Source organism: Myotis myotis, unplaced genomic scaffold (assembly GCF_014108235.1).
Source record: "Myotis myotis isolate mMyoMyo1 unplaced genomic scaffold, mMyoMyo1.p scaffold_m19_p_1, whole genome shotgun sequence".
In the NCBI taxonomy this organism is placed as follows: Eukaryota; Metazoa; Chordata; class Mammalia; order Chiroptera; family Vespertilionidae; genus Myotis; species Myotis myotis.
The window spans coordinates 23,352,843-23,371,145 of record NW_023416313.1 but is presented as its reverse complement, the minus strand read 5'-3'; the positions used below and the strand labels follow the sequence as shown (position 1 = coordinate 23,371,145).

Sequence of the window (18,303 nt, the reverse complement as noted above, 5' to 3'; positions counted from 1 at the left end):
ACACTAAAAAAAATAAAAATAAAAAAAATAGCAGAACTGCCCGCTCTCCAGGGCCTCTGGGCGGAGCAGACACTGCTGTGAGCCCCTGGTTTCAGCTCGCTTACTCCTCGCCGCAACCTCTGTTGGTACGATGTGGAAGTGGGGCTCAGAGAGGTTCAGTCATCTGCCTAAGATCACACTGTACATTGGGAGGGCTGGGATCTGAACCTGGGATGACCTGTCTGAAGTCTGCGTCCAACGCTCTATTTGTCTCCCGAGAGGAGGGAAGCCACACAGCTTGTTCTCAGCTTACTACTGACCTCAGGGTACATCTCAGAGCGTTACTCAGTTTGTAGCCAACTAAGTCCTTGGGTTTTCCTCCGTCTGCTCCCTGTTTCCTGGGCATTTTAACTGATTAACTTAAGAGGAATAGCGAGTGGTAATGAAAGTCGCCTCGATTAACTAAGATATCTGGAAACAGATTAATTAAAGAATGAGAACAAAGGGTGAGATTGGACGTAAACATTTCTTTTTTTAAATTTCATACTTCTCCCCAACCATCAGTGAGGGGTGAGGTTTGCTGGACTGATTCCCAGGCAGGCTCACCTTGCCCAACAGCCGAGTGCATTTTTTCCATGTCAAACTTAATTTTGGATCTTCCTGGCGTGCTAAGCATCTTTTCCCACACCGTCGTCACTTCTTTAAGGCAGGGCGTGATCTCTTCATAATCAAGCTTCAGGCGCTTGTTCAGCAGGTCGTTTTTGGAAGCTACAACAGATCATTTAAGAGCACGTTAGTGAACACCACGGCTACGTGTCTTTTATTGCCACCTGTGGCTGCCGAACAGAAAACGTTATCTAAGCTGAGAGAGGCTCTCCAAGGACCCTTCCTTCTCATGTCCAGCCAAACCTTCTAGAAGACTACAGGCTTCTACTGAGCATCCTGTTTCTGCTTCCTGGAACAACACAGAATAGATGCACACTCTTCAGACGCGTCTCCTCACACATGAGGGTAGCCAGCATTTCCCACCAACCCTCTTCCGTTTAAAGCTTTATGAAGAAGAATCATACCTAAACCACCAAAGTGGGGCGGGGGTGGGGAGGTCAATACAGGAAGATTTTAAATGGACAGTTCTAAGAAAGATTGAAACTAATGGCCTAATTTCTACCTAAAAGCACTAAATCCTATTTAGATACCGAGTCCACTCCACATCACATTGGGGATCCAGACTGTGCGTTTATCAGGAGAGCAGGTAGGATATAGGGCTAAGTATACGTCAGCACACAGACTTTGGCAGAGCTGGTGAACTCAGTTTCTTCATGACGACAAATACTACATGTCTTACGGACTTTATATTTAGTAACGTTTAATCTGAATGTCCCTCTGAGGCTGAGGAGCTTCCCCAAAGCCCCGGAGCAGGAGGCAGAGTGGACCTGGGACCCGGCCTCACGGGGTTACGAAGCTTGCAGCCAGGGATTACACATTTTCTCTGGGATTAGGCCCGGGTCAATTAGGGGCCGTACATGTTTTCTAGAATCTGGGGCAGCTATCTGAGCCTAGAGTATTCTTCACTGAGAGATTTCCAGTACAAATGTGATCTCTTTAATAGATACGGGGCCACTCAGATCTTTTTGCTCCCGTGATCGGCACTTACCAGTTTTTGGTCAAGTGCATCTTTCTAGAGGTTTGTCTGTTTCATCTAAGTAGTCAAGTTTATTGGCATAAAGTTGTTCTTCGCCCTACAGACACTGGTAAGTCAGTGCACACACCTCACGAGTGTGTTCCCCGACCCCCTGAAGATATACACGCTCTCCACCCCAACCCCATTTCATTCTGGAGGAGACCCAGACTGAGCAGGGTCCTTCCTGTGCCCTGTGAGAAGTGCTGGTGGCAGGATTCGAAGCCCTCTGGCTTTAAACTGCTTTGGTTCTGAAGACCAGGTCCTATTACTTTTAAAATGAGAATTACAGCCCGGCCTGCTTGGCTCAGTGGTTGAACATCGACCTATGAACCAGGAGGCACAGTTTGATTCCCAGTCAGGGCACATGCCCGGGTTGCAGGCACGATCCCCAGTGTGGGCCGTGCAGGAGGCAGCCAATCAATGATTCTCTCTCACCATTGATATTTCTCTCTCTCTCTCCCTCTCCCTTCCTCTCTGAAATCAATAAAAATATATTAAATAAAAATAAATAAATAAATAAAATGGGAATTACAGCTACTTCACTGAGTAGCTTGTGAGGATTAAATGAGATGAAATAGACCAAGCATGCACAAAATGCCTGCTCACTCGCACATGGGCCACAAATTATCAAAACTATTGCCCTAACCGGTTTGGCTCAGCGGATAGAGCATCGGCCTGCGGACTCAAGGGTCCCAGGTTCGATTCCGGTCAAGGGCATGTACCTTGGTTGTGGGCACATCCCTAGTAGGGGGCGTGCAAGAGGCAGCTGATCGATGTTTCTCTCTCATCGATGTTTCTAACTCTCTATACCTCTCCCCTCCTCTCTGTAAAAAATCAATAAAATATATTTTAAAAAAAACAACTATAGACAGTGGAAGGCACAGAATGTTGCTTTACAAACTAAGTGCTGATGATGTAAAATAAAATATTTTCTTTTCCCAAGTTAGAAATTGAGCAAATTTGCTAACGCAGTAAATCTGACTAACTAACGGGAACCTGGTGGCGGACCTTATTCCTCTGATGCATGGATTTGGTACCTAACCGGCCCAATTACCGCCGCCCGGTACAAATACGACAAAAGAGGGCGCTGCAGAGGCCCACAGAGACCCCTGGTCCAGCCCCTCATTCACGGACACAGTCACTGGAGCTCAGAGCGATTAGGGCTTGACAAGGTTACTGACTGGCTGGTGGGTAGCAAGTGGCTCAGGCCTAGCGCTCTCCTATTTTTTTACTATTTTTCAGCTAGTATCTCTATTCTTTTCCTTCTTACTCTGAAGAATTTGCAAGGTCCTGCTAAACAATTCCCATGGTCTGTGGAGTTCAATTTTTTTTTTAAATGTCAACCCCAGATTTTTTTGTGGCTGTGAGGAAACACAGAAGGTATCATTAGCACTGAACTAACCCCCGTGGCAAATCGGGTCAGGCCTAGCCTTGCTTAATGCAAGCAGCATAGGGCTGCCGGAGCCAACACACATTTACTTCCCTGGCCGTGAACTCTGCCTGGGAGCGTCTGGCTACACTGAAGAGCCCGGCAAGCAACACAAGAGACAGGCTCTGAGGTCAACAGGTTGGAAGCGTCTGGCCAGAAGATTCAGCTGGAAAAGCTTAATCCATTCATTCTGCTGTTGGCCAGGCAACACCCAGCTCTTGGCCCTGACACCACTGCTGCCTAAATTCAGTGGCCTCCAAAATCCCTGTCAACCGAGGCAGATGGTGCGGGCCTGTGACAAAAGTCAAGGTGCCAACACAAGACTTTTAGATACAAGACCAAACTGTTTGAAATAGTGAATAAGGGTCTACAGTCCCGTGTCGGTGAGTTTCTGGGGCTGGGGAAACCAGGACTGCATGAGAGTCATCGAAACCACTTGTTATCATTTAACATGGACGTGTGAGCTCACTTGGACTTTGGACTAACGTTCAGATCGGATTTATGTCCCCTGCGTAGGGTGGGCTGTGGCTGCCCATTCCCAGTTCTGCGCCGTTAGCAACCGCTTCCACAGATAAAACACTCTTCCGACTGCCACCGCCTCCGGAAAGCTGAGAAAGGGAAGGCTAGGGGGCTGGGAGCCTCAGTAATTAAATAACCCTGAGCTTGTGGAGATTTTGGAAAAACTGCACCCATTTTTTAATATTTTTACAACCAACATGTAACATTTGTTTAACCAGGGGAAAACCTTTTAAAAATATCTTCAATTACAATTCAATTAAAATTCCAAATTCGATGGGTCACTATGCAAATGTAATACCATTTTAATCTCAAACAAGAAATGCCGAACTATGAGAGTCAGTCCGACAAGCAGCAACGTGCTGACCAAGAGCTAGGCTTGCACTGAACCACGCCCTGCTGCCTGGCAGGAGGCTGCCTGCATCTTCATTTATAAGAGGGAGAATGGCCTTGCAGAGGGGCATGCGGGCGACTGCTGGGGATGCATTTTAGTCCCAACATCACTGAAAAAATAAGCTGTTTAACTGGGGGAATTACAATTCAGCTTCCCCCTGTCTACACTCTACAGCGAGCGAGGCAGGTTTCAATGACATTGTTTGGTTCTTTCTCAGATGCAATGCTTCCAGAACTGTAATAATATTTGGACCATATATGCAAAAGCCAGGAACTAGGCTTAGCGGTAGGCAGGACCTCATACGTGTTTCTTTAGTATCTTTTCCAAAGATCTTGCCAGTTGGCCTGAACCCGTGATCAATTTTAAGAGCCACTCCCAGCTGCAATTTAACTTTCCTTTGTAAAAGCAATTGGGGGGTGTGAGGGGGAGCAATAAAATGGCTGTCTCTCTAGCACACAGTACATTCCCTGATAAGTTCTTATCAAGTCTTGCTTCTGTATTTAATGACAAAACCCTGCCCCCTATCCCACCCCAACACAGCTTACTCAATATTTTTTGAGCAATTCACAATCAGGCTTTTACTGATGATGATTTCTCAGCAATATAGGTACTGTACATACTGATGCAATGCTTTCTAAATTATATTTGGCAAGCTTACTGTGCTTTCACCGCAAAGGTAAACACGTGTTGAACTTCACAGAACTAAAAAGAGAAGCGAATCCCAGCAGTAAAAACGAAAGGCCACACGGGACTGAACGCTGCAGGTGAAGTGAGGAAGCAGTGGAAAGGTGCTGGGCGGGGCCAGTGCACATATACAGCTGCCAGCACGGTGTTCCAGGTGACCTCAGGAAATGTCCCAGCTCACTCTGGTCAGGCAAGTCGCCATTTACACAGCTTCACAGGAGCTCTGCTTCTCTGGTACCCTGATCTCGTCAATGATAGTCACGATTCTTCCCATCATTCCCAGGCCAGCCAGCACCATTCCCGTTTCACAGGGGAGCCCTGATGTTCCATGGCTGTCATTTGCACAGTCAACCAGGATAGGCACTAAGGTTTATGACCTGTCTGATAAACATGACTGTCTTTCACTTTCAACAAAAATCTCAACCAACATGCTCAGGAACATGGGTGCTGTCACTCAACTGATGACACACTCAGTGATGCCATCCCCATCAAAGCTCCTGTAGATCGCTGCTTTTAGAATGAATCGCCTTCATGGAGCTGGGAGAAGTCCTAGCACTGACAGCACCCTCACGGAACGGCCCATCTCACTCAGCTTCGATACTGAGTCTACGTCCACAAGCAGCCTCTTACAACGGTTGGGCCACTTTCATATCAAAAGTTCTTATTACTTCCTATTTCATTTATTGTACTTGGTCAAAGATAATAGACTTATCTGTACTATGAACCGTATTAATCAGATGCAGTGTCTTAATGACTTTCAGCTTCTTACAAACAGCAAGATCGTTATTAAAAGATGAAGATGGACAACCAGGGAGGAAGTTCAATGAAATGTAGAGCAGTGTCCCCTTATCCACAGGGGATGGTGCCAAGACCTCCAGGGGATGCCTGAAACCACAGAGAGTACTGGACACCATAGGCACTATGTTTTTCCTGTACATAGTCTCCTTCTCACTGAAAGGAAGCACTTTTGGGCTTCTCTTTGGCACATCCGAACTGCCAGGATCACCACTTGCGTGCGTTGGGGCCATCATCAGGTAAAATAAGGGTGACCTAAACACAAGCACTGCGACACCGTGACGGTGGCTCTGATGACTAAAACCGCGACTGAATGGCTAACGGCAAGTAGTGTAGACAGCGAGGAAACTTTGGACAAAGGGATGATGGATGTCCGGGCAGGATGGAGTGGGACAAAGCTCAAGGTTTCATCACACTACTCAGAACAGCACACACAATTTAAAACTTATGAACTGTTTATTTCTGGAATTTTCCATTTAATATTTCCAGACCACAGGTAACTGAAAACCACAGCTAAAGGGAGACCGCTGGACTCTAATTCCAAAACCTCCTTGGGAGTGACGGCCCGGCCGACTCCTGCCCGGGCTCCCTCTGAGGGTATGTCCAGAATCCCTCATCAAATTCCTCATTAGTTTATGGCCAGGCCGCTCTCTACACTCCAAGTCCCATGTTCTTTCCATTATACCATCCAGGGAACATAAACTCAGCTCTCAGCTACTTCGAAAATAATACTTATTGCTTCAAGTGACAGCATAGAAACAGGAAATGAACAAAACCTAAGCTTTCAAAGTTCACGGCATATTTGGATCCTGACATGCCCCTGGGCAGGTTGCTCGGCTTCTCTGGGCTTTACTTTCCTTTCTTCTTCCGAGTAATACCCTGGAGCCGTCCTCAGGACCGAGTGAGCCTGGCTACATAAACACCCTGATATCACAAGGTAGAGTTCGGCTAATGTTGACGCTTCAGGTTACCTGCAGCTCACTAAACACGCACACAGAGTGAGGTTATGAAGTTAGTGATTATGTGGGATTAGTTCACATACAACATCGAGGCACAGACTCTGGCTGAGGGCAACGCAGGGAGAGAGAGAACAAAACAAAACCCACTTTTAGGAGGTTAAAGCTTACATTTGCAGGTGGTCTCTCAGAAGTTCTAGGCACTATGCTAAAAATGGCCATATAGGGATAACTAATACAGTTAGTGAGATCATTAGATCTCCAAAAAGTGGTGTTCATTTTACTGATTAACAGATATTTACGTCTATGTAATTGTACAGTCGTATGTAAAGTGTTGCACATGAGAGTGTCTTGCTTCCTTTGAAAGGCAGCATGCTTACGTCTGATGTGATGTCACTTTCAAGCCGAGATAAGTTCTGATCACCAGGCCCGCCGAGTCTAAAGAATGGCAAACCAACCTTGGAGCTTCTGGTTTTCCTTCTCCATCCTGAGGAGGAGGATCTGCTGTAGAATCGCCTTGCGCCACAGTTCGCGAAGCTCGCGCGATGTCCTTCTCTTCTCCTCCGGGACAGGGCCGAAGGGCCCATCCTCACAAACGGGCTCTAATGGAGACCGTGGCGGAAGCTCTCCCAGCTCAGAATAATCTGGAGGGAAAAGGACATTTCAGAACGGTCATTTTTCAATAACAATTTATATTCAAACATGTTGCCAAGTCAGAAAATTCTCCTCACCATGTGGTATTACCCAAACTTATGATTCATGTCTTAATATGCACTGTAATAAACTATGTTTGAACTACAGACATCTAACAACATGTAAATAGTAAGCAAAAGTTGTAGAAGCTTAGGAAATGTTCAAAGACACCTACTTATTTAAGGTGCAATACACCTCCTTCTGAGTTAATGAGTACATTAGTAGTGAGAGCAAACATTCACCTGGTGCTCACGATGTATGTATAATCATTTACTTAACACCCAACCACCCCAAGACATGGGTACTAGAACTATTCCGTCTTAAAGAAAGCAACCTGATACACAGGGAATTTAAGTCACTTTCCCAATGTCACACAGGTAGGAAGTAGCAGAGCCAGGACTGGAACCCAGTCTTGCTTTCATATGCATGCTCAACCACTCTGTTATAGGTATTTAGAAAGGTATTTGGAAAGAAAATTAAAACATATTTAATAGCAAATAATGACAGTGACCATTAACAGACCCTCTATCAAGTGCTGGGCACAGTACCAGGTGTGTTATGTACTGATTCAATCCCTCAATTCCAGAAGGCAGGCATTAGCATGAAGAGGAAACCAAGGCTCAGAGAAGCCAGGGGACTTGCCTGGGGCCATTCAGTGAATACACAGGGGCATTGGGGCACTAACCTATGTCTGCCCAACTCGGAAGCCCATGCTTTCCGATGGGTACCCACCGATTCAATGCATCCTATGGTGTCAATTTTTAAATTTCCATTTATTAGCTGAAATCTCTTTACAGTTCATGAATCTGTACCTTTCTCAACTGCAGAGTCTATGTTGCCGGTACACAATGTTACCACTCACAAATACCGACAACACGCACGGAGAGCACCCCCTGCCAGCTATGCAACTAGCTCTGAACCGCAGCACAAGTTCCTCTCCGAGTGGCCCCATCTGACACAAATCATCCTTGGGAACTTCTGTCTAAACTGAACCTAAACATCATCATGGTGTGAACACATGCCATGAAAGCCCTGAGCCTCACACCACCCGTAAAGCTCCGAGGCAATTCCACATGAGCGACTCATTTCCAGAACAGTCGTCGGCATCGGCCGCTGTTACCTTTATCTGAATTTGCGTTTATTTTCCTGCTATAAAATCAAACACGACCACAAAATGTTTAATTTCCTACAATAACTTGTCCATGTTAACTCCTTTTAAAATGACTGGATTAAAAAAATTATGATGGGGGGGGGATACTGTATGTGGTATAGGACTGTCTAACCACTATGCTGTACATCTGACACTAATGCAAAATAATATTGAGTGTAAACTGTAACTGGAAAATAAAATTAAACAAAGAAAAATCAAATAAAAAATTATGAAAAGCATTAAGAAATCTTAATGATCTCTGTAGCATTTAAATGCTTTTCATCACATTTCTATATATGCTTATTTCATTATGATCCTATTAAACAAGTGAGTAAATTAAAATTCTACTTTGTTTAGAGGTAAGAAGTTATACACAGTTCATGTACAGTACAGGAGGATGCTCAAATGTTAATGGCCAACATAAATGCAGGAATCAGAATTCTCTGTATATTATAACATGTGATAAGGCAGTACAGTTCAGTGACTAATAGGTCAGGTTCTGGAGCCAGGCTGCCTGGGTTTTAATCAAGAATCTGCCTTTACTGATTCTGTGACCTTTAGCAAATTGCTTAACTTCTTTGTGCCTCAGTTTCCCAATCTGTCAAGTGGGAATAACAGCACCTCCCTCGTTGCGGTGCTAGAGGGACCAAATTAATACACATATTATAAACCACCTAAAACAGGATACGACACACAGTAAGAATATAGTAAACCTATTAGCTGTTTAGCCAGACAACTGGAAGCTCTAAGAAGACTCCACAAAGCCACCTTGTCAGGGAGGATTTGTTCCACACCAAGCATGGGGCCTGGCACCCAGCAGGTACTTTATAAATAACTGATGAATAAAGGAAGAGACAAGCAGGTGCTGGGTTTGGGCATGTTTGTCATTCTTCTTTGTATTTCCTGTATTTTCTGAATGCATGACAATAAACAATTTTTATCATCAGAAAATTAAAGAAAAATAATGCTAAAGTGTTCTGATTTAAGTCAAAGATTGAAAAATACAAAACCCCTGGAAGACAAATCAATCCACAAACACCAGGATGCACAGGTGCTCTAGACATTGTGGAATATGATCAACTCTAATCCCTTTTTCAGAAGGAATCTGAGTCATGTTCTTGTTTCATCCCACTCTGCAGCCTGAAGTCTTCCATTTGAACCCTTTCCTTTTTTCCTCCTTTTACCATCTTGCTGCTGAAACTCTGCTGGACACTCAATAATGATTCCAGTTCTGCTTTACCTCATGTTGGAAGTATTTACACTCCTACTGGTTCACAAGAGTCTCGTTTCCAAACAGTGTGACTCCCAGCTGATGACACAGGCACCAGGGCAGCGATTAGAGTAGCAGGTCAGCGCTCTTTCACGTGTGTGTGTGCGCGCGCGCGCGCGCGTGCGCGTGTGTGTGTGTGTGTGTGTGTATGACAGGCACAGGGCAGCGGTTAGAGTAGCGGGTCAGTGAACTTTCAAATACGTGTGTGTGTGTGTGGGGGGCAGCGGTTAGAGTAGCAGGTCAGCACACTTTCACGTGTGTGTGTGTGTGTGTGTGTCACGCGCATCCGACAGTCAACAAAACAGTAGGTGAAGTTAACCTGACAATTCTTTGCCATTCTTTTTGTTTTTCTGAGTTAGACATTTTTTTCTTAATTTTATTTTCCAATTACAGTTAACATTCAATATTATTTTGTATTGGTTTCAGGTGTACAGCCTAGTGGTTAGACAATCACATACTTTACAAAGTGCTCCCCTGATATTTCCAGTTCCCGCCTGGCACCATGCCTAGTCATTACAACGTATTTCCTATGCTTACTTTACATCCCCCTGAACAGTTTGTAATGACTATCTTGTGCTTTTTAATCCCTTCACCTTTTTCACTCAGTCCTTCACCCCCGCTCCTCCGGCAACCATCAGTCTGTTCTCTGTATCTATGAGTCTGTTTCAATTTTGTTTGTTTATTTTATTCACAAATAAGTGAAATCGTATGGCATTCTATCCCATTCTTAAACTCTACTAATAAGACAAGGGCTCATCTCACCCAGTCTCCTTCCTCAACACTTATCTTCTCTGTCTACCGCAGCCTTTCTCCTGGATGTCTTGAAAATTCCGGCTACATTCCTCTCAAATGGAGTGTAATGGACAGAGCAGGTGTAACTCAGGCCGGCTCATGGAGCTCGACGTCTAGGAGTTTAGGCTGTTTGGTCCATGTATTTCTGCCAACTGGGTCGCTGACAAGGACCACAGGCTATAGAAGCTTATGAAGCTCCAGCTTTTGCTATTTTCTTATTCAGAGAAATCCAATCTGCCAAGGGTACAAGCATTGTTTGGTGATGACGACTGTGGGGTTTGAGGCATAAACTGCCTCCCTAATGCTCGCTGCTCTTGCCTTCTTTTACTTATTGTCAGTCACAACTCAGTTTGCTGAGCTTTTACCACGTGATGAGTCCTTGACACAAATAAGTTTGTCTGATTCTCACACCACCTCATGAGAAAGGCGATGATAGCCCCATTTTACAGCCAAACCACCCAGGGGCCATGGGGTTTGTGTTAACTTTGCCAAGATCAGTGGTCGACAAACTGCGGCTCGCGAGCCACATGCGGCTCTTTGGCCCCTTAAGTGTGGCTCTTCCACAAAATACCGACTTCTGTGTATGGGCCATGAAGTTTCAATCGCACTGTACGTGCGTACCTGCACGTGGTATTTTGTGGAAGAGCCACACTCAATGGGGCCAAAGAGCCACATGTGGCTCACGAGCCGGTTTGCCGACCACTGACCAAGGTCATACCACTAGTCAGAGTCAGAGTCGTAGTCACGGTGTCATTTCGTCCACAGTAAACAATGCGTGTCCAGTGCCTCCCTGCCTTCTGGGTGCACAGCATCCTGGGGGCATCTTGCTAAAACCCTGACTCTGATTCAGCGGGTCTGAGGGGAACCTGGGCATCTGGATTGCCACCAAGCTCCCAGGGGCGGCCACACTGCGATTCTCCAAACACTCTGAATGGTGGGGCTCACACTACATTTTCACGGTCCATGCTCTCCTGTGACCCTATGTACTTACTATCATGTCAGCTCTTCATTTACTCTCACTGTTTCCACTAGGACACAGACCAAAAGCTGCTACTGTCAGCTGCCTGGCCATGTGTGAACGGAAGCCTTCACACATGGCCAGAGCTTGTCCTGACCTTGATCAGGGTACCAAGGCCAAGGGCAGGACGCAAAGGATTGCAAGTGCTCATGCTAACTTCACCTCTGAATTACTCAATCACAGCGAGTCCACAGAAAAGATCGGCAAGCAAACCTCACCGTTGACAGCAGGGTTTCTCAGCCGCGGCACTCCTCGTATTCTGGGAGGGGCAATCCCATGGGGGGATGTTCCGGGCACTGTAGGATGGTTAGCAGCATCCTGGGCACTGCCCACTAGATGCCAGTAGTACCCGCCCACCCCAGTAGTGACAATAAAAATGCCCAGATACTGCTAAATGCCCTCTGGGGAGAAGGAGGGGCAAGATCACCCCCAACAGGAATCTGATTCTGAACTTTACAAACCTATCACTTATTGTCGCGTAAAACCTGGGGAGAGGTACGAACGTACCTGCTTCGTCCACGTTTACTTTATGTGGTAACAATTACTGAAGTTACAGTTTATAATGAACAAGAATTTTTAAAAGTATATTCTCTTTTGTTCATATTAAGAGTAGCCTAGTTACAGAATAGCTCAGTGACTTACAAGAGGGGGACAGTTACATATCTGTTTGTTCTAAATCTGACCTGGCTAATTCAATCCGAGAGGGCTGTTTCCTTATCAGTGCAGAAAGATCAGGTCTGGGACAGGCGACAGCTCTGCTACCAGACCTCTCTCACGTGTCTGCACCCGTGTGCATGCATTTGGGGTGCAGCTTTGTGAGGTGTGTACTCACGCACCCAAGGGCAACTGCTGGTTAGCCGTCATCTGAGCACCTTGTTCTGCTAGGAAACAGCATTACCGACGTGGACAACCTCGTCCACTGCCACCAGCATTCACAGACTCCTTTCAGGCACCCGGATGGGAGGTGCTAGGTGGTCTGGAGAGGCTGCTCCGATGTTCCCACGATTCTCCAGAACAACACTGGGGGCCGGGCTTCTTTCCTCGGCTGCCATTCTCGCTGGGAGCCTGGCGCCCAGAGGGAGGCTGCTGGGAAGGGCACGCTGAGTGCTGCAGAGGCTGCGCTGGCCCCCTGGGCTGGGCCCTCCCTGCAAACAGGTACACCATCTGGGCTCCGATCCCTCGGTGCAACATGTGAGGAATGACATTCACCTCCAGCTGCCCCAACCGTGGAGACCACAGGCGCGGACAGACATATTTATAAAGTCTGCAAAGCCACAAAACCAAGGGCTACACGAACATTAGCCTGGGGTTAGGTTTTACTATTCTGCCATCTCCTGCAATGACAAGACGCAGAACGCTTAAAACTCCGTAGGCTTTCAGAAAGAGCAGCCCCCGATGGGTTCTCAGAGCTTTAAAACCAGCCATTCTTCAGGGGCCTGAGAGACCACTGCCTCCGCTGAAATCCCTGCTGGGACATTCGCCTCAGAGTCATAAAAACCATCCGTGCAGGTGTGTCAATGTTTCAGATGCCAAGTCGTTCTCCGACCCTGTGCTGCATCCGCTCTCGCCCTGAACACAAACGCGAGGGGAGGAGTGTGACCTTGCGTTGTCGGTATGGATGTGATCAGTGCTGTGACCGGCAAGAGAGAATGGAACATGCATGTGGGCGCCTTCCCTATATTTTCATGAGACAGCGATACTCAGGTTTTTTTTGTTGTTTTATTTTGTTTGTTTGTTTTTAATATTTTTTTATTGGTTTCAGAGATGGAGGGAGAGGGCAGGGGAGAGGGAAAGAAATATAGAAACATCAATGATGAGAGAGAATCATTGATCGGCTGCTTCCTGCACGCCCCCTACTGGGGATCAAGCCCATAACCCAGGCATGTGCCCTTGACTGGAATCGAACCCAGGACCCCTCAGTCCCTAGGCCGATGCTCTACCCACTGAGCCAAACCGGCTAGTGCAATACCGAGTTTTTACCCGCAGTTACAGACATGACATTAAGTTGCTCTCACAGACATGAGAGTGAATCACAGGCTGAGTGCCCTGGAAGACAATGAAGAGACAGACCCTCACTCTCCAATACTCTGGCTTTTCCTGCTGCCCCACAATAGAGCATTTTATAACTCTCTCCGGGTCCCTCCTGAAAACCCTGATCTCCCGTGCCGAAAGAAGAGAAAATGTTTAAAATTCGCTATTCCATAACCTCTGTTTTAACAACATGAATGGGTTTTTGGAAACGCGAGTTGAAACTGAGCATTGAATCTCTGGCGGAAAGCTAACGGCGACAGGACTAACATCTGCAGCATCTGCTGTTCCCCACAGCTGGAGGAAACGTCTTAAAAAAACAAAGTAACGCAAACGTTAGATTTAAGAAAGGAACGGGCAGGCCTCTCTGGATGCCGCCACACGTTTACAAAGCACGAGTAACTCACTGCGCCTCCACTCCAGCAGAGCCGAGACCCGGGAGCGGAGACGGCTGTTCTCCGCCGCGTCAGCAGGTGCACAGGGAAGAGTCACCAACAACGGGATCCATTAACCCAAGGCGGCTCTGAGGTCATGGCACAACCGGACCAGGACTTCTTTAAATGGTTTATGGAAAATCATCAAAGAACTTCATTATTTTCCTACAGTTATATTGTCCTGTATGATGGCCCAGGAAAACAGCATTTTTAAAAAATAATATTCATTTGGTAAAAAAGAAATATTTTAAAGTTTTTGCCACCTGCTGCTAGAAGTGCAAATATGAATATGACACAGTCCCTGGAAATGTCAACAGGGTGATGTTCATTGCAGCATTGTTTACAATAGCAAGATAAGGAAACGGCCTAACTGCCCATTGATGGGTAACTGGGTAAAGATGCCACACATACATACAACGGAATACTACTCAGCCATAACAAAGGTGAGATACTGCCATTTATGACAATGTGGATGATCCTGAGAGTATTATTTAAGTGAAATAAGTCAGATGAAAAAGGACCAAAATCATATGATTTTACTCATATGTGGGATATAGAACAGAAAGCAACAAATGAACAAACACCACAAACAAAATCAGAGACACAGGCAATAGTATGGTGGTCATTAGAGTGGAAAGGCATGGGGGGTGAAGTGGGTAAAGGGGATCAAATATATGGGAACAGAAGAAAACGAGACTTCGGCTGGTAAGCACACAATAGAGTACACAGATGTCAAATTATCATCTTGTACATCTGAAATTTATATGCTATTACTAACCAATGTTACCCCAATACATCTATGATAATAAAAGCGTAATATGCAAATCAACTGAACAGCTGAACAGCAGAATGATCATCCAGATGACCACGCTAAGACATGCACTGGTGCCAGGCCAGCCAAGGCAGGTGCGATGCAATTGGTCAGGGGCCCACCATCGCCCCACGATCGCCCATCAGAGGGAGGCCCAGGCCACCAGCCGGTGGGGCGATCAATTGGGGGGGCTCCATTATCACCACAAAGAGGGAGGCCCAGGCCACCCTCTGCAGGATGATCGATGGGGAGACTCCATGGAACTGGGGAACCAGGGCTATGTGGCGACAGACGTGGGCAGTGCCAGGCCAAGGCGGTGTGGGCTGCGGGTGGTGGGGAGGGACGGGGCCATGAGGCAGCTGGGGCTGCAAAGGCCCCAGCAGTTGGGGCTGCGAAGGCCTACCCTTACACAAATTTCATGCATCGGGCCTCTAGTTTAATAATAATTTAAAATTTTCAACAGGGTGATTGAGAGAAGTACATGACTGCAAGTGTTCTAGAAGTTCGGCAGAGAAAATGCATCACTTGTTTATCAGGTTGAGAGCATAGGCCCTGGAGTCAGATGTCTGGGATCAAATTCCAGGTCCACCACTGATCCAGGTACTTAACCTCAGACAGGTGGTCTGGCCACTTTCCACCTGTTTTCTCATCTGCAAAATTTAGGTTAACAGTGCCTACCTCTCGGGATCACTGTGGGCACAAACTTAATGTTTAGGTAACTACATGGAAAAAACCAAGCCTGACACATAGATGCATTCCAGAAGATGTCGACTACCGTCCTTCTCATTACCAGCATCAGGGTTTTGGAAGCGGAGGTGGTCCCTGAAGGACGAGAAAAGTTCAGACGGGGGAAATGACGGGGCCATTGTGGGTACATGGAGCGGCATAAACAAGGGTACAGGTGACTCCCAATGAACCACTCCGTAACCCATTTTGGCTAATGACCAGAAGACCAGACAGTGTGCATGTGGAAACAGCAGGCGAGAGTGGCTGAGCCTCGATTGCAGAAGAGCGCACCTAACCCTGCCCGAGATGGGATGAATGAGAGGTGAGGTTCTGTGATGGGGAGGCCACACACACATTTTAAAAAACAGGAGCAGCCAGGATATGCAGAACCTGGAAAGAGAAGCAAGAGCCCTGCAGATCTTTATCCCTGCGCCCTCCTCAATCAGTCATTCCGGAGAGTTTCCCAGGCTCCATGAAGACGACTTGGAGTCAGGAAGGCCGGACTCAGCTCAAAGGGGCAATGGAAAGGCAGCAAGGTGGTGGGGAGTCCAGGGAAGAGAACAGAACTGGAGAACAGGGGCAGCAGGTGCTCCGGGAGCTCTGGCCGGCCGGCTGGAACGGGGCTGTGAGAGCACAGGCCAGGCACCAAGAGCTTTGCTGTCCCCAGTGGAGGGGAGACGGTGGCTCTGAGTCGCGCCTACATAATCTTGAAAAGAACCAAGAAAATGCCGTAGACTAACGCATGTTTATTCAATGCACGGGTAAAATTAGCCTTTGCAATAAATGGCAGTTGTGTTTGCATCTGCAAGGGGAATGATACTGAACTTTCTGAGAAGGCTGAATGTCAGAGCTCTTGTTTCTTGTTTAAAAACAACAAAACTATAAAGAGGAACAAATATTCAGCCTCAGTTGGAGTATAAAACGCTGATCTTTGCCATAGTGTGCTCGCTCCGGGCACACCGCTTATATAACACCGAATTTCAAACTGGTCCTTGCAGCTTTATGGGAAACCTTGGGGGGCAGGGAGGGGAAGCACCGCACAGAGGCCCTGGCTCAGTGCCAGCAGGACGTGTGAGCGGGTGTGTCCGGGACTCCCCTCCAGCACCCCCTTGCTCTCCTCCTGCCTTCTGGACTGTGGCGGGGTGGGGAGGAATGGTCAGCATTTGAAGGAACACAGAAACTTAGGGCTGAAAGGGGCATTGGACGATGGCTGAGCTCCACCCCACCTCCCTTCCCAGATGAAAACCCTGAGACTCAAAGAGGAACAAAGTCCCGTTTTTTGACACTTACTACGCGCCAGGCATGCTATACAAGCACCCATGGATTTCGTCCTCACAGCCGCCCGATGAGCGAGGACTGTTTTGATCCCTCAATGGTCAGGCCTGAGACCAGAGCTAATTAGTTGGTGGAGCCAGGACTGGAACTCAGAGGCCAAGCTGGCTCCTGCCAGGGCCTCTGGGTGATAGGAAGGAACCAGAGGGAAAGGAGGAGGCACCTAATCACACCAGCACTGCCACTTACTAACCAGGAAATAAGCAAGCGCTTGGCCTCATCAGTAACAGTGCCCACCGCCCACGGCCTGGTTGCAGGGATTAAATGAAAAACCCTCGAGAGCACTAAGACGGTGCTGAGTTTCTATTACCACCATTAACTTATGCTAACCCTGCCAAAGCTTTCCGTTGGGTAGACATCTAACAAGTGGACTCAGGCTGGGATAAAAAAGAAAACTGGGGGAGACAGACACGTATTCTATGAAGAAAATCACATGCTGTCCCAGGGGTTCCCTCCAACAATAGGAGGCCCCTGGTTACCGCCTTAGTGTGTCCGGGACCTGCGGTCACTAGGGGCGTGGAGGCACTGGAGAGGGCTGGCCGCTCCCACAATGGCTGGAATGCCCTTTTGGCCTTTCTTTGTCTGGCTGACTCCCTTCCTCCTCCTTCAAAGCTCAGCCCCAAGGTCACGCCCTCTGGGAAGGCTCCGCCAGCCTCCCTGCCCGGCCAGGTCCTGCAGCCTCTCCTTTATGCTGCCCAATGCTCCCCGGCCCCAGGCAACCTCAGCCGAGCTCCATGGTTCTGAGAATGGCATCCGAGGGCTGACAATCACTCCCCTGAGCACAGATAATATACACAAGAGGAGCCCAGAGAAGCAGCCTGGAGCATCTTGGAAAAGACAAAGTAGAAGGGAGAGAAGGAAGAGGCTGGGTCTAGAGTAGACAGAGGACAAGGAAACACATGCACAGACGCAGAAAGAAACAAACAAGGCCCTCGTGTGATTCCAGGCACAAGGGACTGGGGCGCAGCTCTTGTCGACAGATTTAGTCTTAATTATGCAGAACTTACAACTTTACATATATCTCTATGTAAATATCTGATATATATATACATACACATACATACATATACATATAAAGCTTGATAAAAAACACAATATAGCACCCCTCTGATCCATCATTCATTTAATTTATCCCAAGAACAGTGACGAAATGAAACCAACTTTGCCCCCAAGGAGACAGTTGAGTAGGCCACTGACAGGCCAGTGTGAGAAATGGTAGAGCCGCCCGCGGGGGAGGAGGAGTACAGGGGGCCGCGTGGAGGACCTACCTCTGGAAGTGCTAAGCCCCACCTGACCCTCTTGTGGGGTGGGGGAGGGGCAGCAGGGAGGAAATGGCCAAGCACCAAGTCCCGAAGGGTGACCAGGATGTAGACTGCCAGAGAGAGAGAGAGAGGGTCCCTCCTGGTGAAGTGCAGGAATGAAAACAGAACATCACGATGGATTCAGAAATTCCAAGACGTTCCTAGGACCCTGGGAAAGCGTGTGTGCTGGGGGGGGGGGGGGGGGAGGAAGGGGCACAGATGGTGATAAATGAGTCAGGTCTAACCATGAAGGGGCCCCTGCGCCCAGCGAGGCCGCCGCCCTGACACAGCTCCAGAGATGAGGAGACAGGAGG

At 47.5% G+C, this 18,303-nt stretch overlaps 1 protein-coding gene across 6 annotated transcripts in view; it reads right to left on the bottom strand.

The window, feature by feature from the left end:
• The window catches only part of TBC1D1 (TBC1 domain family member 1), a 208,025-nt gene that overhangs the window by 31,352 nt on the left and 158,370 nt on the right, over positions 1-18,303 (bottom strand). For all 6 annotated transcript variants that reach the window (XM_036331236.1, XM_036331249.1, XM_036331259.1 and 3 more), the window contains 2 exons: positions 6,893-7,078; positions 586-747 (listed from right to left, as the gene is read on the bottom strand). In XM_036331236.1, coding sequence (XP_036187129.1) covers positions 586-747; positions 6,893-7,078 — 348 coding nt within the window. The remainder of the gene's footprint in view (positions 1-585; positions 748-6,892; positions 7,079-18,303) is intronic.